Raw genomic sequence first — 26501 nt, 5'->3', positions numbered from 1 at the left:
ACAGTACACAATACCCTCAACCCTCGTCTCCCCCCAACCCTCCGAGATGCCTTGCACAGATGTTTGGTTTCTGATAAGCTCAAGATTTTTTAAAATTTGTTTCCGATTTGGAGATTGCTTATCCGTAGTGGCTTTTCTGGGAAGCTGCTGTTGGGGGAGTCTGTGTCCATGCTCTAAATACATGCTGCCACACTAAATTTACAAAGGTCTTCCAAACATCTTGGGGTGTTTACCTACTAAAAACATATTTCGGTGATAAGTGAGAGCTGATGAGAGGGATTCTAGTTGTATATTAATGTAGAATAGTAAAATTAAGTTGACCGATGTCCCTGTAGGGTGTGCAGAATATCCCACCTACTAAATGAAAGCTGTGTAACAACTGAAAGAAGCCAAAGTTATTTGAAGTGAGTTGGAATGTTTCCACTAGCCTTGCAGACATCCAGCTGGCGTTCTGAGGGTGTATGAAAGGATCGAGTTTTTGTCCTCAGGCAACTGAAGAGCTCTTATAAATAGATTTAGAGGGAAGCTAAGTGGAGTTGCATGAAATTGTTCTTCCTCTCTACTTTTTGCTCTTCACAGCAGCAGGAAAAGGAAGAAAATGGCTAGTCGGGCCTTGTTGCTGCTGATGGAGTGGCTGATTAGGTGCAGGATCAACATATGCTGCTTTTGCAGTAGAATTTCACAGAATCATAGAAACGTAGGGCTGGAAGGCACCTAGAGAGGTCATCTAGTCCAGTCCCCTGAGCTGAGGCAGGACCCTAAGTATACACAGACCATCGCATTCAGGTGTGTGGAATTTGAGGGCCTAAATATCATAGGCTCCTTTAAAGATTCCAACATAGATAACAATTTCAGTCAACTCAGATTTATAGCTAAGATTACAAGTAAATCTGCTGCTAGTGGTAAAGATAAATCCTGCCAACAAAGCACTGATTGACTTTCTGTGAGTGTTAGTGAGCTAGGGGTAACTTGATAAGCTATTGGTGAAAACAGGGAGTTCCTCACTTTGTTTTATATATTTGGCTTTTGGATTCATTTTAAAAACCACAAGTTGACCTTTTAAAAATACCTTTCTTGTTAACCATCTTAAACCTAAGTTAAATTTCCCTTGACCAATAATGCAATGGTATTTTCCCCAATTTCTATTAGATTTGATATTCACTAATTTTTATCCATCTAATTAATCCGTTGCTCCTTTTTGGGGTCTAGTCACAAATGTATGTGAAACATCAACTTCTTGCAGGCCCTTAAGTCTTCTTTGCATCAGATATCATTAGCTGATGTCCATTGTGGTTACCAAGAAGGGTCACGGTCAACTGCTGTAGATGCTTTTTCTGCTGACCTCCTACACCGCCAAGCATGGCAGGCACCTTCTGCCTGACCTTTGGAGGTGTGAGGGGAGGGAGTGGTTGGTTGGACCGTGAAGAACCCCTGTTTTCAGAGGAAGTGGGAGAGCAGAGCTTCCTAGACAGAGAGGGCCTTTTGGATAAGGGCACAATCCCTTCACACCCAGAATTCCAGCCATTCTGACTCAGCCACCTGTTTACTTTTTCCCCAAGTATGCAGATGCCTAGGTGAGCGTGTGCAGGGGAAACGAGGGCTGGAGTGCAGGACCAGCCTTGCCCCTCATGCCCATAGTAGGCAGTTCACAGGAGGAAAAACCAAGCAGAATTGTGAGGAGGAGAGAATAGGTGTTATTTCAGCAGAGACTCTCTGTACCAGAGAGGTCACCAAGAAGATTGTGAGCTCTTTGGGACAAGGGCATCTTGATTATTTGAGTACAGTGCCCACCACAGTGGGCCTTTATTCCGATTCTAAATCCTAATCTTTGGAATCCTAATTCCAAATCTTACTGTGTTACATATTAATAAACTATATCTGTGTGTCCCAGCTCCTATCAGTCATGAGTAGCGAGTAGCTTTTCACCTTCCTCCAGTAAAATGTCTGTAACAGGAATTCAAAGGATTCTGATTTCTTGGTCTGTGCAGTATACCATGTTCCCCTTAAATTTCTGGGAACAATGGCAAAAGGATATTTTAGGAAGAACTTTCAAAACTCTGCCAGATATATGATTTCATGTGAAAGAAAAATGAAAGCTTTTGCAGCTTATCTTCCTGGAAATTATCTTTAAGCCAAGAAAATAAAATGGGTGACTAAAATACTTCCATTGGTTGGAGAGAGTTCCTAATTTAGTGGACCTAGATCTTAAATTGTCACTGCTTAAAGTTAACTACCTAATAGACTGTTTTCTTAACATAGTACCTTCTTTTCATTTCACTGGAGCTTCTGGGTGCTCTCCACTAGAGAAAATAGGTCAGTTAGATTTCTAATAGTAAGCCCCTGTTTTTGAAAATGTTATCTGTGGGCTTTCAGGTGTTTCCTTTTCTCTGCATTATCTCTCAGCAGTGTTTGGTATGGACATGGAAGATGTTCAGTAGATATATAAAATAAAAGTGAACATTACATATACAGTTTCTAACTTTCAGTTACAGGGTAGCGTGCTCTGTCACAATTACTATACATTTTAAAACAATCTTGGTTCAAAACTGAGAAGAGAACCTGTTTTTGTGTCGCACGAAAATGCATTACTGTTATCCCAGGCTTTGTTTAGTTTTATTGCAGTTCTTTTGTTTGATTAGTTTACAGGTTAATTGCTGCTAGATCAGTCTAACTGTAACTTCAAGGGTATTAGCTGCAGTGTAATATTGTGATGAAAGGGTATCTACTGTACTGTCCAGAAGCTTTGTGGAGTTCTGTTTTAGATAGTCTTGGTATCCAATCTGGGCTGTGTACATTTGCTAAACTCTGTGAAATTATGCTGAAAGCTTGGGAGGTTTAGCTGGCCTAAAGAAACTTTAGAGAGCTGGTGTTAGTGAGAGATTGTTGTGTGTTCCCTAAATAACCTACAGAACATGTGTTAATGTTTGGTGAAATGAGCTAATGTTATGTAAGCTGAAACATTGAACATCTGTCCTGGTTTGGATTTTAGGAAATGCTTTTTGGAAAATAAGTTCTTTGTGTTTTGTTTTGTTTTTTCATTGGGGAATAAAAAATTAAAAGGGCAGAAGTACTTTCAGTTGTGGAAAAACTTTCCAGAGCTCCTCTTCTTCAGTAAGCACTGTTGTGTATTTGATCTTTTAGAACTTAAACATGAGTTTGAGCAGCTTTGTAAAGTATACACTTCAGTATATTGTGTCCTGCCCGACGAAGTGGATCGCTATTTTGAATGTTTTGGAGAATGGTGTATTGATAAAATACATCTTACATAGACTGTAATACAGAATTAGGGGGAGACTTTCAAAGGCACAGATGGTAATTAGGTGTCTGACTCCTGTTCGTGCATTAGAAAATCTCCCACTTAATGCCTGCACCTAACAAGAATTATTTCTTCTAGGTAAAACTAAGCATCACTAAATGTGCTTCATTACAAATAAATAACATGAAAAATGGAAGTTGTCTGCCAAAACTGAATAAATACATTATCACATAATCTGGAATGCCTGGCCCTTCATGTCCCTCCCAGATGCTGGTGTGTTTTATCCTAGCTCCTCTAGGGGAGGTATCGTTTAGGTTATAAGATCTTCAGGACATGGACTTCTCTCCCATGTTTTGTGTAAAGCACCTAATACTTGGTCCTAGAAAATAACGATGAAAATGTTTTTAGAAGCAGGTTGTTGATGGAGATTATGAAAAATTCATATTCTAATAGTGAGAGGTGTATTCAGGTACTGATTGTCTTGTTATAAAATAGGTTGAAGAATTTAAGTGGTTTACGTGGCTGCTAACTATGTTATGGGGGGAAAAATTCCCTGTAGGTGGTAATTTACATACTGTGTTTCTATACTAATTGGGGGATGGGAAAGGAACCAAATATATGGGGAGAGGAATATAATTTATAAATTGTGAGGATAAGCAGAGGAAACCATTTTGAATTTTTATATTAATCTTTATCTTGTACCATGCTCAAAATTTTTATTTGAGAATAGTTTGTATTTGGAGTTTTGTGTAGATTAGGCAGAAGAACGAGTCAGAAAGATACGGAAAAAAACAGGTAAAATATTTGTGGGATATTTTAAAACTTGTAATAGGATACTTGAGTTATTAAACTTTAAGTCCTTTTAAAGATCCCACTAAACAATTACTCGTTTTCACTTAACCCATTTTAGCACAGAGAAAAATCATGATTTACTTGATAGCCTTAAAAATCTTTGTTAGCCTGCTAATCAAAGCAAAATTATAGTCTAAAGAAGCTTGAGCAAATGTGATGGTATTGTGCAATCTCAATTAAATAAAACTAAGAGGAAATGGTGTTAGGAAAGGGTACTGAAAATAAGGAACAAAAGTAAAACAACAATGCAGGGAGAATGCCATTTAATTGTTTCAACCTAAACTTCTGTTTCAGGATTAGCATTATCATGTAAATTTGCAGTGATACAAGAGAAGTAATAGGTCTTCATGGAAAGGAGGCAAACTAGGATCAGGAGCAGACAATCCATTTCAATGAGGGTTGTTGAAAGCATGGCTGGAAAAATCTCTGAGGAATGGAAGCTGTCAAGCTGTGGTTTACATCCACTTTTTTATTTTAACTGTTAAATGAGTTTTAAATACAGCCTGAAAAAGGAAGGCATGTGGTTATGAGCATTTGGCTGTAGCATGGGGTTGAGTTGGGTTGCTACTGCACTGATCTATCTCTGAAAATGTCCCACCATTGCAGCTCTTCCAGTACTTGCAGCAAGGGAAGTGTTAGTAAAGAATGCTTGCTGGCACTTTTCTCATCCTGTCATAAAACTGTGCTAGTGCAGATGACATTGTTAAAAAGTCAGTGGTCAGTCTACATGAGCTATGACAACACTGTGAAGGTGGGAGACTTAGGATGGCCTCAGGGTAGGTAAATTCCTGGAGGTTCAGGTAGCCTTTTCGTTAGACAAACCGACCAACAAAAAAAAGAGACAGTGTCAGAGATTCAGCCTTCATTCATGTTCATAGGCATTACATGCATCATTGAGAAAATATATTTACTTTTAAAGCATGTAGAGTCTGCATGTAGATGTCACAGTTCAGGACAACTGCTCTGACCAAGCAAGGGCTCTCAGTCAGGCTTCTGGCTTCCCAGCCTGTGTCTTTCTGGAGTGAAGACCCGTGCCTCTCCCCCTCCTGACCAGGGTATTTCCAGGCTGAACAGTTCCCTGCCTTCATTGTTGTTCACAGCAAAAGACAATCTGTCTATACAGGCCTGCTTGCTTTCTCTGTAGAGAATAATAGTCATTTCCAAAAGTTTTAAGTTTTTATACAGTTTTTTTCTAAGCAAGCATAAGGTAAAAGCACTACAGAGAAAACGTATTGAAAACTGTAAAAGAACCTACTTGTGTGAATAAGCTTACAAGAGGACATCTACCCCATCCCCCCAGTCTCTAGAAGGGCTCTGGTTGGTGTTGGTCCTTCCAGGCCTTCCCTAAGGATTGAGCCCTCCGTGGAATGGGGGGCCGGTTTGTTTGCTGGATCAGAACCAGCTATTTGTCCAAAAATCCGTTGTTTGTCGTTGGTCCCTAAAGAATCCAGTTTGAGGTACCAGGGGGTGTTTTCAAAAGGGCTGATTACCAGAGGAATTATATTAGCATACCACCTCCACCTCGAGAAGCTACCTACAATCTCACGATAACACATAAACAATTGCATTTTTAATACAATGGACCCCAAAGGTATTAAACTTAGTTGAGTAAGGTTTGTCCAGGATATGGCAGGAAATTGTCATAATTGTTGCAGCAGTTTTCAGGGTCTGGGGCATATGCTTCTTACAGCAATGAAGAAGTGCATTTTCCCCCCTTATTTTAAATTCTTTGCAAAACTGAAAATACTTGGCAGAAGAAAATGTGTTAATTCACAGCGCTAGTTAGTATTGTGGACTCTTTAAAGCCCTGTCTATATTAGAACACTTTGTACACATATTCTTGCAATGGTCCAGCTGTACAGGTGTGCTCCCTAGTGTACACAGTGCTCAGGTGTTTACTGCCTTGTAATTTATACCCCTTAGAAGGTGGTAAATATTGTGCAGTCATGCCAGGTTGAACCCTGAAGAGTACTGAACATCTCAAACCTATGTTGCTCACTAGTTAGGTATCACTGTCACATGCAGGTTTCTTGTGCATCATGATAGAAGAGACACTGATTTTTAAACACACATCTGTGTAAATGTCATAGAAATTATAATATTTTAGGTGTGATATGAAATATACATTTAATATTCTAAATATGAACACCTTTTCTCTTTGTTAGGGCTAAACAATAAGGTTCACAGGAGAATAGAAGTGAGATCAGGAAGATACCAATTAATGCTTCGTTTTTTGATCCATCACAAGAGAAGCAGCTAGAGAACAGTATCAGGTACCTTTGTGTAGAATTAGTGTTTGCTTTTATGTCAGCTATTAAGTAGGGAGATTAAACATCATTGAACAGATCATGGACAATTGCAGATATTTTTAAATTTAAGTGAATAGGGGCCAGATTTTCAGATGATATAAAACGATGTTCCTTTATTGAAGCCAGTGGGACTATGCTGGTTTACATCTCTGGTTGTCCAGAGATCTCAATCTGGCACCTTATACTCTCACTAAGTCTCCTATATGTCCACTAAGCACGTAACCAGTACATCTATGGTAGGAGCAATACAAGCTTCTGCCTTGGCGCTATAATGTATGTAATGCCTGATGTATATGGACTGCCTCTGGGAGTGTAAAGTTGTGCATAAATTAGACTTTTTTGTCAAATTCTTCACTGATGCGACCACCAGTTCAGTTCCACTGACGTTTGCTATTGTGGGGTTGCTACTCCAGACAGGATAGCCATGGTCACTGTTACCACCAATGGGAAAATTTTAGCTAAGTCTACTGTAGACAAGACCTAAGCCTATTCAGAATCTGGACTCTTGGTAAGACTCCCAACAAGATGTCAAATATAATGGTGGGTTTGGGGAGTATGCAGTATTTTTCTCTGCGGAAAGCTCCACATTTCCTAACGGTGGGTTTCCAGAAGTATGGACTTATCATTGAGGAGAAACTTTGAAATGGCTTTATTGATACTAAATTAATCAGCAGCCACCATGTGTTCAACCAGATTTGTCAGAAACAGATGAGACAAGAATTGGTCCACTCCTGTGCAAGTGATCTTTTACCTGAGACATTGGTTTCTGTTGCAAAGGAGTCACCAGAAGTTAACAGCAACATTTGTGGCAAAAGGTATCCCAAATCAGTAGGTTCCTGAGATATCACACGGTAGCTTAGTCAGACAGGATGTTAGCTTAGTGGGTTTCAGAGTAACAGCCGTGTTAGTCTGTATTCGCAAAAAGAAAAGGAGTACTTGTGGCACCTTAGAGACTAACCAGTTTATTTGAGCATAAGCTTTCGTGAGCTACAGCTCACTTCATCGGATGCATACTGTGGAAAATACAGAAGATGTTTGTTTTTATGCACACAAATCATGGAAAAAATGGATGTTTATCACTACAAAAGGTTTTCTCTCCCCCCATCCCACTTAGTGGGATGCTTCTGTTGGTGGAAACAGAGCAAAGTACTTCATAAAGAGGAGAATAGTCAAAGTATCAAGCAGTAAGAGTTCAGGGTGATATGGAATGGCCTTGAAGCATTTAATATCGCTGCTCAGTTGGGATGACCACACTATGATTAGGCTTGGCAGAATATTTTCTTCTTCAAGTGATTGCTTTTGTCCATTCCAATTAGGTGTGCGCATGCCGCTTGCATGGTAGCCAGAAGGTTTTGCCCCTAGCAGTACCTGACGGATGTTGCGCCTTCATGGCATTGGATATAGGGCCCTGCCAACCCACCACCTCATCAGTTCCTTCTTACCGCCTGTGACAGTTAGCCGGAACACTCGTATCTCTTGCTTCGGCAAGCATCTCTCTTAGCAGTCTTTGAACTTTGTGTATATAGTTAGATTATAATAGTAGTTAATAGTTAATATAGTGTAGCTTTTTATATAAGTTTTATTTGGGGGTACTCCCTCCCCCCTACCCCCCCCCTCCTTTTTTTGTTCCTGGTACCGGGACATGCCTTGGTCCCTGGGATTTAAACCCTACGCAGCGTGTGGCAAGTCTATGCCCAGAAGTGACTCCCACACTTTCTCTTGGAAGTGTTTGGGGGAAAGCCACCAAAAAGAATGCTGTAAGATCTGCAGGGGGTTCCGTCCAAGGACTCAGAAGGAGCGAGATTAGCGCCTCAAGATCCTTCTGATGGAGGCTGCTCTCTGTCCACACTCAGATCCCGGATTGGCAGAGCCGACAACAAGCACCTCATCTTCGGTGCGCAGTGCGTCAGCACCAGCAGCACATGAATTGGCTCCGAGGAAGGACTCTGCCAGAGACCCTTGGCACCGCCAAGGCTCCACACATAGGGGCTCCACTCAGGTCAGCGGGCACCATTGTTCTCACTCCCCGGTGGACCATAAGAAGAGACCCGAAAGGGGCCGCGCCCCGACATCCAGACTGGCACAGACGGAGTCCGCTGCCTTGAGACCCATGTCAGGCTACGTGAGTTCAGCTCTGCCGACTAGGGTCTCGTTGACTCCTGTCCCTACAAGGGGCCACTCGAGTCCAGGCCCACAACACTCCCCTATCTGGGAGAGCTGCAACCTGCAGCTGCCATCCTGGCTGGAGGTATTCGAGGCGGCCAAGGACCTCATCGCCCCGACGCCACTGCCCTCCCCTCCAACTTGGGATAGGTCTCCTACATTGGTCTCAGCGGCACCTGTGAGACACTCGGTGCTGTCCAGGGGCAAGCCAGTGACGATGCTGCACCGGTCACCAGCACTCACGTAGGGGAGCTGCACTGGTCCCCAAGTTCCCGGCATCAATCTCCGGCACCGATGGGCACTGCTCCTCTGTTGTCCTCCAAAACAGAGTCCCCTACCGGTAGAGGAGAAGCAGGAGATCCAGGTCTGGTAAGCGTGGGTAGCAGCCTCATCTGAGACCGTGGCCTGATCAGTGGCAGGCTTCTGCCTAGCGTCCATTCTGGACGCTGTGGGTGTTCCACCAGGGCCAGAGTCAGAGGTCCTATTCCAGGTTGGCTTTGGTGCCTCTGGAGTATCAGCAGGACCAAGTGTTCCCCATGCTGGCACCTACTGCCCCAGAAGACCGGGTGCCAAGAGATCCCCTTAGCACCGAGGGTAAAGGAACAGGACCTGCTCCCAGCTAGGCCTCGTCCTCATCCTTGCCTGATGAGGCGGTGGCAGGAACATCGACGGCCCCTGTCCTGGAGGAGAGCAGGGTGCTCCAACAACTGCTGAGGATGGAGGTGCAGAACATGGGGATCCAGGCAGAGGAGGTCATTGAGACATCAGACCCCATGGTGTCTTGCCCCCTCTGGTCCCTCCCATATTGCTCTGCCACTTACCAAAACTATTAGTGGCAAAGAGGAGCGAACGAAAGTACTTTGTTCCCTGTAAGGGGTTCGAGTACCTGTATACTCATCCCCTGCTGGACTCCCTAGTGGTAGCTGCAGCAAATGAGCAGGAGTGCCAAGGCTACCAGGGCCCCTCCCCCAAAAACTGGGAGGCTAAAAAGCTGGACTTTTTGGGGAGAAAACTCTATTCCACAAGAGAGCTCCAGCTCAGAATATCTAACCACCAGGCCGTATTACAACTCCTGTGGAGCAATGGCAAAATTTATGGAGCTGTTGCCAGAGGACTCCAGGGTAGAATTTTCCTCCTGAGTAGAGGAGGGCAAGCTCATTGCTCAAGCTTTGCGGCAGGCAGCCCTTGATGTGGTGGATGTGGCCACCCACACCATGGCCTCGGGGACAGCCATGAGAAGAAGCTCCTGGCTTACAGGTTTCAGGACTCCCATACCCGTCCCTCTTTAGGGACCCTTCTCACGAGCAACTCCTCACGCAGGATGTGCACTTGGTCCTAATGCTGGGGGCAATGGAAGAGGTTCCTCAGGAACTGAAGGGCAAGGGGTTCTATCCTGGTATTTCCTAATACTGAAAGCCAAAGGTGGCCTCAGGCCCATCCAAGACCTGTGAAATCTCAACAAGTTCATGAAGAAACTGAAGTTCCACGTGGTCTCTTTAGCCTCCCATTATCCCTTCCTTGGATCTGGGGGACTGGTATGCTGCCCTCGATTTGAAGGACACTTACTTTCATATTTCAATAATGTCGTCCCTCAGAAGCTACCTCAGATTCACAATCATCATCAGTTCACATCCTTCTCTTCAGCCTCTCAGCAGTTCCTCGAGTGTTTACCAAGTGCACTAGTGTTCACTTGGTAAACACAGTCATGGCCATGTTCCTACTCAAACGTCAGGTGCAGGTGTTTCTGTACCTTGCCGACTGGCTAAGCAAGGGCCACTCCAAGGTGCGAGTGAGCTTCATAAGGGCTACTTTTGATGACCTGGGCCTTCTACTGAATGTACAGAAGTCAATCCTATCTCCCGTTCAGCGGATAGAGTTTATAGGGGCAGTACTGGACTCTACACAGGCAAGGGCATATCTCATGGTCCTTTCCAGTCCCTGTGCGATATCATACAAAGTCTCGGGCAGTTCCCTACTACCACAGCAAGGAATTGCCTAAAGCTTCTGGAACACGTGGCTGCTTGTACCTATGTGGTACAGGACGCCAGATTGAGACTCCGACCTCTTCAGGCGTGGCTGGCTTTGGTATATCGGCCGATTCGGGATGGTCTAGACAAAGTCTTCACTGTTCCTCATCTGGTCCTCGACTCTCTCCTATGGTGGCTCAAGCCACAGGAGATGTGGGCAGATGTTCCCTTAGCCAGACTACAGTCATCCCTCTTGTTGGTGACGGACATGTCAGCGTTGGAGTGGGGTGCGCACCCGGGAGACCTCAAGGCCTCTGGTCCCAAGTGGAGCTCTCACTTCACATCAACGTCAGAGAGCTGAGAGCGGTCCTTCTGGCATGTCAGACATTCCAAGTTCATCTGGAAGGCAAATGTGTATCGGTTATGATGGACAATACAATAGCGTGTTTTATATAAAACAGATGGGGGCGCACGCTCCTCTCCCCTGTGCCAGGAAGCCCTCAGATTGTGGGACTTTTGCATAGCTCACTCAATAAATCTGCAGGAGTCATACCTCCCTGGAGTACAGAACGAGTTGGCGGACTATCTCAGCAGATCTTTTCATGGCCATGAGTGGTCCCCACACCCTGACGATGCAAATACCATCTTCCAACAGTGGGGGTTTCCCCAGATAGAGTTGTTCGCAACGCAACAGAAAGTGCCTGCAATTCTGCTCCTTCCTGAATCACTCCATCGTAGATACATTTCCCCTTCCCTGGAAGGGACACCTCTTGTGTCCATTCCCTTCCATACCTCTTGTTCACAAGGTGCTCCTCAAGGTTCGAAGGGATGAGGCCTCAGTGATATTTATAGTTCCAGCCTGGCTCTGCCAGCACTGTTATACACCTTTCCTGGAAGTGTCCATAGAACTTACTGCTCTTCCTGGACCTGATAACTCAGGATCATAGCCGTCTCCAGCACCCGAACCTCGAGTCGCTTCACCTCATGGCGTGGAAGCTCCATGGCTGAATCCAATGGAGCTTGCCTATTTGGGTCTGGTCCGGGAAGTCCTGGGCAGTAGGAAACCCTCCATTAGGGCTACCTACCTAGCCAAATGGAAAAGATTCACAATCTGGTCTTCCCAATATCTCCCGTCTCCAACATGTTCGTCGATACCATGATATTGGACTGCCTCCTACACCTCAAGCAGAAAGGTCTTTCCTTGTTGTCAATAAAGGTCCACCTGGCCACCATCTCTGCCTTCCATCCAGGCACAGAGAGCCAGTCGGTCTTTGCCAACCCTTGATGAGTCGTTTCCTAAAAGGTCTCAACAGACTATACCCTCATGTACGACAGCTGATCCTGGTCTGGGACCTTAACTTGGTCCTATCTAGGCTAATAGGGCCACCCTTTGAACTGCTGGTGACATGTTCTTTGCTGTACCTCTCATATAAGGTGGCGTTCCTGGTAGCAATAACCTCAGCCAGGAGGGTGTCTGAGCTCAGGGCCCTAACATCTGAGCCTCCTTACACTGTGTTCTTTAAGGACAAAGTCCAGCTCAGACCGCATCCTGCTTTTCTCCCTAAGGTTGTCTCCCAGTTCCATGTTAACCAGGATATCTTCCTTCCAGATTTCTACCCTGAGCCGCACGCAAGCAGCAGGGAGCAAAAATGTTGTTAATTGGACGTTCGCTGGGCATTAGCTTTCTATATCGAGCACACAAAACTGTTTCAGAAGTCCATTCAGCTGTTTGTCGCAGTAGCAGACAGAATGAAGGGGCTTCCAGTCTCCCAAAGGATTTCGTCATGGATCACGTCCTGTATCTGGGCATGCTATGATCTGGCGAAGTACCCGCCCTTCCGTTTAAAGCACACCCCACAAGGGCGCAGGCATCATCAGTGCCGTTCCTGGCCCATGTTCCGCCCCAGGAGATTTGCAGAGCTGTGATGTGGTCATCAATACATATTTTACCTGGCATTATGCTGTTACCCAGCAGGCTAGAGACGATGCAGCCTTTGGCAGAGTGGTGCTGCAATCAGCGAACCTTTGAGCTCCAGCCCCACCTCCAAAACTTAAACTTGGTAATCACCTAATTGGAATGGACATGAGCAATCACTCGAAGAGGAAAAAACAATTACCTGCCTTTTGTAACGCTTGTTCTTCCAGATGTGTTGCTCATGTCCGTTCCAATACCCACCCACCAACCCCTCTGTCGGAGTGAAATGCAAGAAGGAACAGAAGTGGTGGTGCGTCGGCGGGGCCCTATATACAGCTCCATGAAGGTGCGACTCCAGGGGGTGTCCGGACCAACCTGACAGTTACTGTTAGGGGAAAAACCTTCTGGCTGCTGTGCACGCAGTGCTTGCACACCTAATTCAAATGGACACGAGCAGCACATCTCAAATAACAACAGTTACGAAAGGTAGGTAACTGTTTTTTTATTTTTGTATAATTTAGCGGATAATATCAATGTTCATTTTAAAAGTTTTTAATTTTTTTAATCAATTTTAAATTTTCATAGTTGTGGGAAATGACGGGGGGGGGTGTTGGGCAATGAGGGGGTCGGACAATTATTTAATGAGAAGTTGAGATTCAAAAAGTTGCTGCTTCACAACTGTTAAAACACAAATTGTCAAGATATGTCAAAATATACAGAGTAAATAGCCTTCAATCAAACTCTAATACATTCTCAAGCAGCATTTGTTTTTGCCTGTCTGTACATTTCTGATGATTGTCAATGGAAATATTTTTTCCATTGGTTTGTGTGTGTGTGGGGTGAAATCAACATTTACCAATAAAAATATAATCCTTCCAGGCCTAGCTATGAGAGATAACATGCCAGCTATGCCAGATCCGAACAAGTAGAGAAGAAATGGATCTCCTCACCTGCAACAGGAGATTAGTCTTAGAGTTTGAGCAAGACAAAAAATCCATAATCATTATATGCACACCGCATAAAAGGGAGATTTAATCTCAGAATATATTGGTTTAGCTGGTAATAGCTGTAGCTGAATGGAATCTCCTGCTCAGTTTCTTTTCCTTTGCAAAAAAAAACCCTGAACAATTTAGCTTCTGATCTGTTTGCCTACAAGACTCCAGATTCTCCTCCAAGAAAAGAACTCAACTGACATCAATGACTCAAAATTTGGACAAGGTTAAGGTACTGTTGCAAAGAACGTGGGTTGTCTCCAGCAACGCGAGAGGTGAATAGTATCTGAGAATTAAAGATGGGCTATCCTTTAGAGGACGAGTCCAATGTTAAAATGTCAAATAACAGCATTGTTTGTCCTGCTGGAGTCCGTGGAGGAAGGCAAACTTGTTTCCACTAGGACATGAAATGTTTCTGCAGGTTCACAGGACTCAATTGTGGTAATTATCTGTGCATCAAACACCCAACCTCGCTATTGAGCAGTCTGTCCCTCAACAGCTTGTCTATTTAAGTGGCTGTTCTTACAGCTGTTGCCACAGTGAGGAGATTTGGTGTTTAATATACTACCCATGGGCCCTCAAGATTGGTTCTGCGGCCTACCTTTTCTGAATGGAAACAATGTGACATTTTTCTCCAATGTCAACGTCTTTTACCATAGGACACAGGGAACAGTGCAGCAGTCACTCTATCTGAGGCCATCACATCCATCAGAGAGGTTAGGGCTTAAGTTAGATATGTGCAGGGGCTCTAAATCTTCAGAATGTGCATAAGTCCCTTCTGAAGAGTTAGCCTTTTCTTAATCTTATATCACGTACATGCAAAGGGTATGAAAACTTCAGTCTCCATTTTGCTGAATGGGGACTATATGAGAGGAATGAGCCTCACTCATCTTTTGGAATCAAAACACATTCCCAGAGAGCAATGATGACATCCTGCAGCGACAGAGGATGCTGGCTCATGAGAGAATGTAAACAGATAAATAGATTTTAAAGCCAGATGGGAGCATTATGATCATCTAGTCTGAAGACCTTTATAACACAGGCCAAAAAACCTTCACGATATTTTTTACATCAAGCTCACAACTTATGAGTGATAGCATATCTTTTACAAAGACACCAAGAGCTGACTTCAAGTGATGGACAAAGCAGCACATCTTTAGGTAAGTTTTTTCCAGTCATTAATTACCTTTCCTGTTAAATTTGCTGCTTGTTTCTAGTGTGCTTCCAGTCATTGGGTCTTGTTAAACCATTTTCTGCTTGATAAAAAACCGTCTACTGTCTGAAATCTTTCCCTTGTAGGTATTTGTAGATTGTGATCAAGTTACTTCTAAATCTGCTCTTGGACAATCTAAATAGTGAGACTAAAGAAGCTAAATCTATAAGGCATGTTTTCCAAACCCTGAATCGGTTTTGTAGGTTTTTTTTTCCTGCATGCCTTTCTGATTTGTCCCACATTCCTTTTGCAGCGTGGATACCAGAACTGGATACAGTATTCTAGTAATGGTCTCCTTAGTATAAACTCTGTATACTGCATTATCTCCCTGTTCATATTTGATATTCTCCTGCTTGTACATCCTAGGATCATGTTTGCCCTCTTAGCTACAATACTGCACTGGGAGCTCATGTTCAATTGATTATCTGCTACGAGCCTCTAAGAACTTCCATGTGTCACTGAATTCAAGAAGAACTGTCTCCCACCTTGTAAGTGTGGCGTACATTCTTTGTTAATAGGCATTTATTCTTTTGCATAGAGATACACATCTGACATCAGGAATCATAACATTCAAAAACTGGTAGGAGAACACTTCAACCTCTCTGGCCACTCAGTAAAAGACTTAAGGGTGGCAGTTTTGCAACAGAAAAGCTTCAGAAACAGACTCCAACGAGAAACTGCTGAGCTTGAATTAATATGCAAGCTACATACCATTAACTTGGGTTTGAAGAGAGACTGGGAGTGGCTGGGTCATTACACATATTGAATCTATTTCCCTATGTTAAGTATCCTCATACCTTCTTGCAACTGTCTAAATGGGCCATCTTGATTATCACTACAGAAGTTTTTTTCTCCTGCTGATAATAGCTCATCTTAATTAATTAGCCTCTTACAGTCTGTTTGGCAACTTTCACCTTCTCTGTATGTGTATATATATATCTTCTTACTATATGTTCCATTCTATGCATCCGATGAAATGGGCTGTAGCCCACTGAAGCTTATGCTCTAATAAATTTGTTAGTCTCTAAGGTGCCACAAGTACTCCTGTTCTTTTTGCAGATACAGACTAACACGGCTGCTACTCTGTAACATATGCATGTTAAACTAAGTATTTCAACAAGGGACACAGAGTTCCTCCAGGTGCTTCTCAAACCAAACCGTACTTGAAATAAGACAAAAATAGAAATTAGGTTAACAAGCCTGCCCTGATCTCTTCAGCCCAGTATTCTAATCCATGCCAGGCCTATACTGTGACTGACAAATCTGTGGTTGATGCATGGATTTATTTTCGTTTTACATTTATTGAAGCCAGGCCCTTTGTCAGATGGCTGGGCCACCTTTAACTGACACTCTAGCCTTGTATAACTATCCTAGAATTTTAGTTGTGTGCAACATGGGGGAAGGGAGCGTGAGAGATAGTTTATTAATTTTTCCCTAATCATGAGCACTTTCATGCATATGTGGTTTATGGTAGGCACACAGATCTCTCAGTGCATGCGTGCATGCATGAAGTTTTCACATATACAATAGTTGAGTCTGAGTCCATGCAGACATAACTTGCACAAACACTGACATGTTTGCACGCAAAAGTTGGTGTGCAGGTTTGAAAAAATGGGCTTGTGTGAGTACTTCCTAAATCTGCTCTGAAGAGACTGAAGAAATACTAGTTCTTGCCTTGTGCAACATTTTCAGTCATAACACTGAAGTTGAAAGATAACGCTTGTTTAAACTGATTTGGAACTCAGACTTCCTGTATCGGATGAAGTGAGCTGTAGCTCACGAAAGCTTATGCTCAAATAAATTGGTTAGTCTCTAAGGTGCCACAAGTACTCCTTTTCTTTATCCCTCCAAACAATCCTCTGACTTTCTCCTCACAAGATTTTCTTCTTGTAAAGCTGATGTGACTTCTTTTGAAGTCACTACATCGGTAGTATTTTTTTCTAATTACACTGGTCTGCCTGATAGCAAAGATTATTTGTCCATGAATCGATCAGTATGTTTAACAGGGCTTTCCCCTACCATCTTTCTAATAAACATTGCAAAACAGGTTGAAAGAGGGTAGCCATGTAGCCCTGGCTCCATGTGTTTACAAAGCAGTAATTGCTTGGATTTAGAGTTTAGGGATGAATTCCTTCTCTTTCTGAAATAGGGGAGCCCAAACTCTATTATTCACTTAGCTGTTTAGAATATCTCTTAGGGCTGGCCAAACTTCAGAATTTTTTTTCCTGGCTGCATCCTTCAGGATTTTAAATTGTGTAGGTGGGGTATCTTGGGAGGAATCCTATCTGTCATTTATAACTTAAAGCCAACCAAAAATGAGTATTTGAATGAGACCAATATCAATATATTTTCTGGTTTTGTTCTTCTGTTAAACATTCCTCAGTGTTGATAATAACTCCTCAAACTACTTATATCCTGATATTAGAATCCTGCACCAATAACTGTTATGGAATGAACATTCATTTGAGGTGTGTCAGTTTTTGTAGGCTATTGTTTTCCTTTTTTACCCTTTTAGGGTTAGAGTTTCTCACTTTTCAGTCACATTTATTTTGTAATTGGCTTCATTTTTGAGGGATCTCTTGTTTCCCAATCAGAAACTGACTGGAAAGTTCCAGTACACTAGATGGCTATGCTAGTGCATTCGTGAGCATTAGTCCTGTTGGGATCCAGGAAGTGGGCGGGTGGAAGCAGGCCGACTGCTAAAGGACCTCCCCACAGCCTAAGGGGAGGATCTACAGGTCCAGGATTCCAAATAATTACGGGGGATCGCGAGCACTGGTAGAAGGTATATAGTGTGTTCTCCTAAGCTCTGCAGACCAGAAAACCTTAAAATGCTCTGGGAGTTTTTCCTGTCTCTCACTGAGAACTAGGATCCCCCAGAGTGAAAATCAGGCAAGATAACTTCAGAAAGGTAGGGTTACAAGGAAAGTAAATCCTTCTTACATCTTTCCACATGTAAATCCAAGTTGTCATAGTATCATGAGTTACTACAGAGGCCTTAAAATGGCATGAAAATTGGAAACAAATTAGGAGAAATCTAAGAATTACTTCAATAACTTTTCTGTATGTGATCTTTTGATTTGAAGATTTGTTATCGCTGTACTTTCCAGGAATATAGGAAATGGTTGCACTAGCATATAAGTGTAAGGAATAAAAGATTAAAATAACTCCCAAGGAACCAATGTACTCAACTTTAAAGGCAGGGTACCAGACTCATTGTATTGGAGTTCATTCTAGCATGATTTACTTAATTAAATTGATGCAAATTTTATATAAGTAAGGTAGGAATGCAGTAATAGAAACAGAATTGTAATAACTGCCCTTTTGGTTTCTGAGACAAGGTGGATGAGGTAATATCTCTTATTGGATCCACTTCTGTTGGTGAAAGAGAAGCTTTTGAGCTACATGGAGCTCTTCAGGTCCTGGAATTGAATGGCAATGTAATATAGTGTTGTGTAAAGTGAAGATTCTTCAGGTCCCAAAGAATTCTCTATGTAGCTTGAAAGCTTGTCTCTTTCACCAACAGAAGTGGGCCCAATAAAATATATAGGCTCACCCAACTTGTCTCTCACGTATCCTGGGACCGACACAGCTACAAGAACACTGCAAACAACTTCTGGTTTATGGCATATGTTGTTTTGGAAGGAAAAAAAAAGCAACCTGTTAAATGAGAACTTGTGGATAACATTATACGTACCGAGGGGTTGCCAAACTGGCTCGCGAGCCGCATGCGGCTCTTTTACAGTTAGTGCGGCTTGTGGAGCCCCACTCCATTCTCCATCTACCAGACTCAGGGTGTGGGGGGGGAGCTCAGGGATTCTTCCCTGTGATGGGGCCGGGGCTTCTGCCGGAGACTGCTTGTGCCTGCTGAGGGGCAGGGAGGGCGGGGGGGGGGCACAATTTAAAGGTTCGTCGCCCTCCCTCCCCCACACACACAGCTTAACTCTCGCCCGCAAGCACACCCTCCCTTTTATCCTCAGTGGCCCCTCCCTGCAGCTCCCAGGTGTTAGCTCTGCCTGGAGAGGCAGCGGCAAACAGCTGGGAGCTGCAGGGAGGGGCTGCTGCTTTAGCTCTGCAGGGAGGGGCTGCTGCAAAAGAAGTGGCTTTACCTGCAGCTCCCAGGTGTTTGCTGTTGCCTCTTCCTATGGCCACAGCTCCCAGCTTGTTGGCTCCAGCAGCTGCTGCACAGGGAGGAGGCCTGGCGGCACCATGCGACTGAATGGGGCCAGCAAACCCTGGCAAAAATCTGGGGTGGGGAGCATGTGACCCCATGTGCTCCCACCACACGTCGCCTCTCGCTTCCACCTAGCGGGGAGGGGTGTCTCGGGGCTTCGGCCCTGCAGGAGATGCCTGCCAGGGCGTGGAGCCTGGCAGGTGCGCCCTCGCTCTCAAACTTCTGAAGATTGTTGTATGTGGCTCGGAGGGTCAGTAATTTTGGTTACCCCTGTACATCGCCTTGTCACATGTTGATTTCTTTCTTCTGCTTCCCCCAAAATGAAACTTTGATGTATCAGACACCTTTAAGGATATTAGGTTCTCCCAGTTCAATGCTAGTAAACTGCAGCTGCCACTTGAGATGATAGGGAGAAGTGGCAGTCCAGATAAGTGAAGCTTCAGAGGGGAAGCCGTGTTAGTCTGGATCTGTAAAAGCGGCAAAGAGTCCTGTGGCACCTAAAAGACTAACAGACGTATTGGAGCATGAATACCCACTTTCCCACGAAAGCTCATGCTCCAATATGTCTGTTAGTCTATAAGGTGCCACAGGACTCTTTGCTGCTTTTACAGATAAGTGAAATCTCTCTCTATGGTGGTTGCAGCCACGTTCTCCTTACTACCTACTTACTGTACACACTTACTGGGTTGTAATTCTCTACGTAAGCCTATGTTCCTCTTGTCTGTATTTAACCTATGGAGAGTATGTGAAAATGCATTGAGGTCTACGTGGCCCAAGACTTTTTTCCCCCCACAAGAGTGAATAAATTATGGATCATGAGTTAGATGGATGCTCTTTCTTAAAATGGGTATTCATTAACTGTTTTACAGTTAGCCTGTTCAGAGTTCAAATATTTACTGTTAAAAGGTGGAAAGGCTGAAAACTGAGGACTGCTGCAACAATTGTTCAGAATCTTCACTTTACATCAAACTACATGACCTTGGCATTCAGTTGTTTAGAGCTTAAAAATTTACATGTCCCCAGAGGAGTATATATTGAGCATTTACAATATTGAATTCTATTAATTCTTTACTAAGCTGATAAGGTCTTTTTTGGTAAACTTTATTATATTTTTTTCAAAGGAAAATAATGAGATTAATGGAAATTCAGACTTGATGATCTAAGATGGTCAGCTTTCTTTGATCCATTTAATTTTATTTTTAGAATTCTATTAATGATGGGCTTGAAAGGATTTTTGTCTGGGACTTGATTTTGGGAGCCGGAGGCTTAATCCAGCTAACCAAAAACTGTTCTGAGCTACAGTGGATCCCAGTTTTGTACAGTGTGATGATCAGACAAATTGGTATTTCCCACGATTTTACTGGTGCTCCTGAGCTATATGTAATGAAGTATAAAGAAAAAGCTATGTTCTAGCCACTTTTACTCAGATTTGTAGCTATCTTAAATACTGAATCAAGCTGTTCAGTAATCTCAGCAAATCAAGCAATTATCTATTCATATAGAGACGTAGCAATCAAGAAAGGGAAAAAGGTGAGTCTGAAGTAGCCAGTGTTTAATTTTGTATCATTTCCCTGAATTCCATTCAGAGTTCTGTTGGTTTCAAAGGATTATTGCTGGCTTCTGCATGCTGGCCTTTCTGTTTGTTGTTTGAAGAATGATACACAAAAGACTTGAGGTGAATGCTCTTCTATAAGAACACTTATTTCAGTAGGTCACTTTCATATGAAATATTTTTTCTAAAGTATTTTTCAGTTTTACTCCTATGACAAGTTTATGAAGAAAAAGTAGAGTTGCGAAATTAGGTTAAAAACAAGATGAGGAAGAGTTCTAATTGGAAGTAGCCTAAGTTTTAATACAAGAGGAAAAACTAGACACATCTTATACCAATAACATTATACTATTAGCATATCTTTGCCTGTTGAACTCAGATGTGGGTTAATTGGAAGGCATTATGCATAGAGGCTGAAGGCTTGTGTGGCTTAGTCAGTAAGATAAGAATGCTTTCACTTCTAGGAGCAGAGTATAAATCCATCCTAAGGGCTTAAATGGACCAGGTTTGCTAATCTTGGTTGAGGCTCAGTCAGGCTCAGAAACCTAAATGTAATCTGGTATTATCTGGAGTCTGTCATGAGAAACAGCATGGTGCCTGAAACACCTCTCAACCAAGGGAAGGGTAATCCCTATCCCACCTGCAGGTCAGACTTGATGTCATTGACCAGGGCAGTGGTGAGGAAATTTACAGTGCAGCTGCATGCCTCATTTAATCTGTGACTGTTGAAGAGGTCAGTTTCTGAAGTGCCAGTTCCCTGGTCTTCACAAACACTAAATACTCCATTTCCTTTCAAAATATGTATTTGAAGCCCAGAAATAGTTCTTGCTTCAGAGAAGGTTTTGTAGCTTCTACCATTTTATCTCTAACCCAAAATAAGTGTCTAATTCATTCTGTTAGTAAATGGCACAGCACTTCTTTCATAGTTTAGTACATCTCACGGAAGTGCCATCGTTGTAGTTCTTCTGTCTAACGTGTAGTGTTTCAGCACCCTTTCCCTAATTGTGACTTGTGAGTAGAGAATACCATTTTCATAATGTTAAATGTTGACTTTTAAGAACTGGGCTTCTCTTGAGGAAAAATAAAGGGTGTATGTAGCTTAATTATTTTAGTTCTCATATGAGGTAATGTGAAAATTCAGTATTGTATGTAACTTCAGATTAATACCATTTTGTTGACACTTGCATTTCCCAAAATTACTATTTTAAACCACATCTGGATTGTGGACAAAATGACTTTACTTCATATACTAGCTATCAAAATTTTGAACAATCTCTTATTTTCTTAAGCAGCACGTGTAATAGAGCCCTTGAAATATGCTTCTCAATCAGACTTATAACTCCTTAAAAATATGTAATTGAGTTAGCTTTTCTAAATAAGTCTTGCATCCATGAAACTTTATAGATTTGAGCTACATTTGTAATTAATACATAATGCTTATGCGAGAGTCTTAGAAATATTATTTTCCACAAGTGAAGCCTTTGTTTGTGTTTTACTTTTTCTTTTGTGTAATGAGTTACTTTGTGTGACAGGTGGGAGATTCAAGAAGGAGATAGTAGTTGATGGACAAAGCTATCTGCTGCTGATTAGAGATGAAGGGGGCCCTCCAGAGGCACAGGTGAGTATTGCATTTAGAGTTTTATTAGGCTAGACTATAGATCATGAAAATGAATAACTTTAATAAAATTATCTCACTTGATATAAGAAAAAGTGCAAAGAATTAAGTCAGTAGGTTGAGAAAACTTGATGTTTTCATAGGAAGTTTTTAAATGTCTTTAAGAATATAAATGTGATGGATTAAAACTTGCTCACGTAACTCAAAACAGAATGCACTGATTGCCCTCCTATGAAGGCAGCAGAATGTATTACTCCTGATGTGAACAAGCTATATCGCAATCTGCTCAGGTCACGTAACCTGAAAGCAAAGCTGGCTCGTTGCCCCACCTTTTCCAACAGCCTGATGAAAATGGAGATGTCATTTAAATCTACCTTTTTGGGGGAGAATTTCCATATGCTTGAATGTGTAAAGTCATCTTTGTATTTTAAAATTACATATAATTCATCAATAGTGATGGTCTCTGGGGCAATACTAAACATCCTCAGTTGAAAATTGGTTCTTTGGTACTTACAAAATGGTTTAAGTTGTAAAGTTCACTCTGATAAACTGGAGGAACATAGAACACGTGGACTTATCGTGCACAATTCAGGGCTACAAAGCTGATTCACTGACCAGGTAACTACGCTACATTACATTTTTATTAAACGTTCATATAAAAGGAATTGATTGAAGTATGTGATTAAGTCCTTTCATAATATTATCATAGCAGATGTACTCACACTGAAATGTGTTAGAAGTGTCTGCTTTTAAATCTTTGTCCTTCTTCCTCATTCTGCCTCATCTCTACTGCTTCTTCCTTGTAGTGTTGTGAGGCTGTCTCTAGCTCTCCAGGCCTCAATAGGGCGCCATTGTAATCTTATGCATTTCCTATTTGGTTACTGAACGTTTATTTAACTTCTTTTGTCCTGTAGAAGGCTGTTCTACTGCACCCAGGATTTTGATAACTCTGAAGAGGAGACAGATGGTCATTTTTCTCTGGTTCCCATACTCTGGGATGATACAAGTTGAAACCATTAAAATTTTTTGTCAGCATATGCTCATATGGGCATTAGTACATATGGTGAAACTCTGGCTACAGTCTGTGTGTCTGGGGCTACGAGGACAGATCCATTGGCCTGCTAAATGCAGGGTTGTGAGTTCAATCCTTAAGGGGGCCATTTAGGGGTCTGGGCCAAAAATTGGGGATTGGTCCTGCTTTGAGCAGGGGGTTGGACTAGATGGCCTCCTGAGGTCCCTTCCATCCATGATATTCTATGATTCAGACCCTCTGCTTCCCCTTACCCGGTTATTAGCAGGGTTGCTAAATAGAATCTACTGGCCTCACTGCCCTCAGCTGTTCCTGATGGAGCAGCTTCAAAGAATAAGCAGCAGAAGCTGCTGAGCTGCTCTGCTGCCAAAGAGCTGAATGTAGTGTTGCAAGCAACATCAGCATCTTCTGTTTCAATGTCCCACTATTGCCCATTAGCCATGGGAGGATTAAAGCATTGTGGAAGAAGTTTAGACAAAGGAGAAGAGAAAAGGTTAGGCAGAGGAATGAAGGAGACTTAGAGGAGAAGCCCTTAAGGGAAATTACAAACAAAAGACAGGCTTACTTAATTCAGCTGGGATCTTGTGAGGTAAACCTTCCTGTGTTGAGGTAAGAGAGAGAGCCAAACTACTTAACACTCAGTGTGAATAACTTGGCTGAGAAACGTGTTTACAACAGCCTATACGTGTATATAAAAGTTGATTATAATACACATGCTATATATATGTGTTGTGTGTGTGTGTATTATAATCTACCAAAAAACTGTTTTCTTGTAGTGTGTTCACTTAATACAACTACACACACAGTGGTTATAGATGCAGAATTTAGGACATGGCACCCAAAGCAGTGTTTTCATTGTATCTAGTGCTGCTACAAAACTATTATTTGACAGATAAATACCAAATATTAAATTGAAATTATCAGAATTTGTGTCCAACAAAGCATTTCATAAAAGTCATAATACGTATCAGAATGTACATTTTCTTCCTGTTTGCCAGTCAGTATTTTGTAGGAACAAAATATATGTCTACAGAAGTAATCTCTCTTCTTAAGTTGTTTTAATTATAATTTGGTCATGTAATATTGTTACAGAGAAGATCTAATTTGTTGTGATTTTCTCATATATCTAATACTATTTCTGGACAAATTAATATTGATAATTTCTATGATGGAAGTGGAACATCTGAAGGAAAATATTGTTTGTAACCTTCTCTTTTCCTTTGATTCACAGTGATGGCCTGATAAAGTTTTGGGTTTTAAAGGGTTTTTCTATTTTGTTTTTGTTAGCAATATTCTTTTTAATGGAGGAATAAAAGGGATGTGACTTCACAATAGGCAGAAACCTGTGTGGCAGCCTTCCCAGTCCTCAGTTCAGTGGGTCTTGACCTCTGGCCCACAGGCGAGCTGCAGCCTGTGTGACATCCTCAGGGCCATACGGGTAGTATTGGATGCGGCCCATATAACACCTTGTGGGGTGCACATGGAGCCCAGAATGGTAAATAGGTTGGAAGCCACTGCCGCAGTTGAAGTGAATCTTAGAAGTGCCTAGACATTCTCTTCTTTCTTAAGTGCCAACTGCTGCTCATGTTTCAGCTTATTGTGATGTCACCATTCCAGTCCTCTCGCAGAAAAGGGAACTTGGAGTTTGGGAATTGGTGTTCCAGATCCGATCAGTTGTCTAATACAAGAAGCTTCAGATGAAGGTGAAAAACCCTGAAGCTGGCAATTATAGATTAAATTGCCTACAAAGAACTTTCTTTTCTATCCCCTCGATTTGGAGTTTGACTTATGCCCTGAAAAATGAAGGTTTATATTGTAGACTAAACAAAAGTATGAAAATCCATGATAAAGGTGTAGTAAAGGACAATTACTGTTTTTTGCTTTGCATTTTTTCTGTGCCAAGTTAATACATAAACAATTTTAAAAATAGCTCATTTTTGAGGATAAAATCCGTGTGAAATATGTACTATTGGTCAGGTGATGGTAGTCTGCTTTTCATCCTCATCCTTTTTAAAGCATACCAATAATGAATAAATCGCCATTTCCATAGCTCGCCAGCCATGATTTTAGTTGTTCCTGACCTACCACAAAACTGTTCAAGTCTCCTATGATAAAACACAACAGTTAGGAGGGATTTGGATGGCTCATGATAGTTGCTCTGGGATACAGTTTCTAGGTTACTAGTGTGATTTTTGGCCTCATTTGAACAAGTGTTCACCTTAATTAAAAAAATAAAAATGGATGCCTTTGGTGCCATTCAAGACACTGAATGCATATGAAATTGAACTGTCCTCTCTGCCCAGAGAGCTGTTCTCTGCCACAGTGGGATTTGAAGCACATTAGTGAGGAAATGAAAGGGAAGCTTGAATTTGCCATTGCCCGTGCTGTTTTTCAAAGAGTTCAGTTTCTGGGGCTGTTAACATGGCACCTTCATAACATTAAATTACTTAAGATGGTGTGTAAATTATTTCTCTCTTTTATTCACACACACACACACACCCCCAGAAAAAAAGGTTACCCAAGAGAGCTATTTTATAAATAGCCTCCTTTGGTGTATCTCATAACCGTTAATAGATGGAATACCTTTCCATCATTGTACACTGGTTTCAATAAATTTTAATACATTCTATAGAAACCATTCATCTCATAAATTATTCTTTAAGAATATCAGCGCTGCAAGCAAGAATTCTGGGCAGAATACAATTGATTCCATGGTATGAAATTAATTATACAGTAAAATCCACCAGCTAGACTTCCTCCACAGTTTTTGTACCTCTCTCATGCTTTTCATTAGGCTTCCAGTTCTGACAACAGTTCAGCTCGCACACATTGACAGCGTTGAACATTTGCTGCCATATATTGTGTATTAGCACAATACAGCATTGGCAGTACATTGTAGGGGGTTGGCTTATTAAGTATCTGTCTTGAGAACTGCAAAGATTAGTTTTTGCTGTTCTTACACCTTGAAGGATGTGGAAAAATTGAAAGAGTCCAGCGGAGGGCAACAAAAATGATTAGGGGACTGTAACACATGACTTATGAGGAGAGGCTGAGGGAACTGGGATTGTTTAGTCTGTGGAAGAGAAGAATGAGGGGGGATTTGATAGCTGCTTTCAACTATCTGAAAGGGGATTCCGAAGAGGATGGCTCTAGACTGTTCTCAGTGGTAGCTGATGACAGAACAAGGAGTAATGGTCTCAAGTTGCAGTGGGGGAGGTTTAATATTAGGAAAAACTTTTTCAGTAGGAGGGTGATGAAACGCTGGAATGCATTACCTAGGGAGGTGGTGGAATCTCCTTCCTTAGATATTTTTAAGGTCAGGCTTGACAAAGCCCTGGCTGGGATGATTTAGTTGGGGATTGGTCCTGCTTTGAGCAGGGGGTTGGACTAGATGACCTCCTGAGGTCCCTTCCAAACCTGATATTCTATGATTCTATGATCCTAAGTGAAAACACATCCAGGTGTG

General features: G+C 42.2%; 1 protein-coding gene across 15 annotated transcripts in view; it reads left to right on the top strand.

Annotated features, from left to right (window-relative positions):
• Positions 1 to 26501, top strand: part of AGAP1 (ArfGAP with GTPase domain, ankyrin repeat and PH domain 1) — a 684170-nt gene that overhangs the window by 260051 nt on the left and 397618 nt on the right. For 14 of the 15 annotated variants that reach the window (XM_043525622.1, XM_037912087.2, XM_037912086.2 and 11 more), the window contains one exon: positions 21923 to 22008. The exons of the other annotated variant lie outside the window; for it this stretch is intronic. In XM_043525622.1, the coding sequence (XP_043381557.1) occupies positions 21923 to 22008 (86 nt within the window). The remainder of the gene's footprint in view (positions 1 to 21922; positions 22009 to 26501) is intronic. 15 annotated transcript variants of the gene reach the window in all.

This window comes from Chelonia mydas, chromosome 11 (assembly GCF_015237465.2).
Source record: "Chelonia mydas isolate rCheMyd1 chromosome 11, rCheMyd1.pri.v2, whole genome shotgun sequence".
Classification (NCBI taxonomy): domain Eukaryota; kingdom Metazoa; phylum Chordata; order Testudines; family Cheloniidae; genus Chelonia; species Chelonia mydas.
The sequence above is the reverse complement of the archived record's forward strand: the minus strand, read 5'-3'. Positions and strand labels throughout refer to the sequence as shown.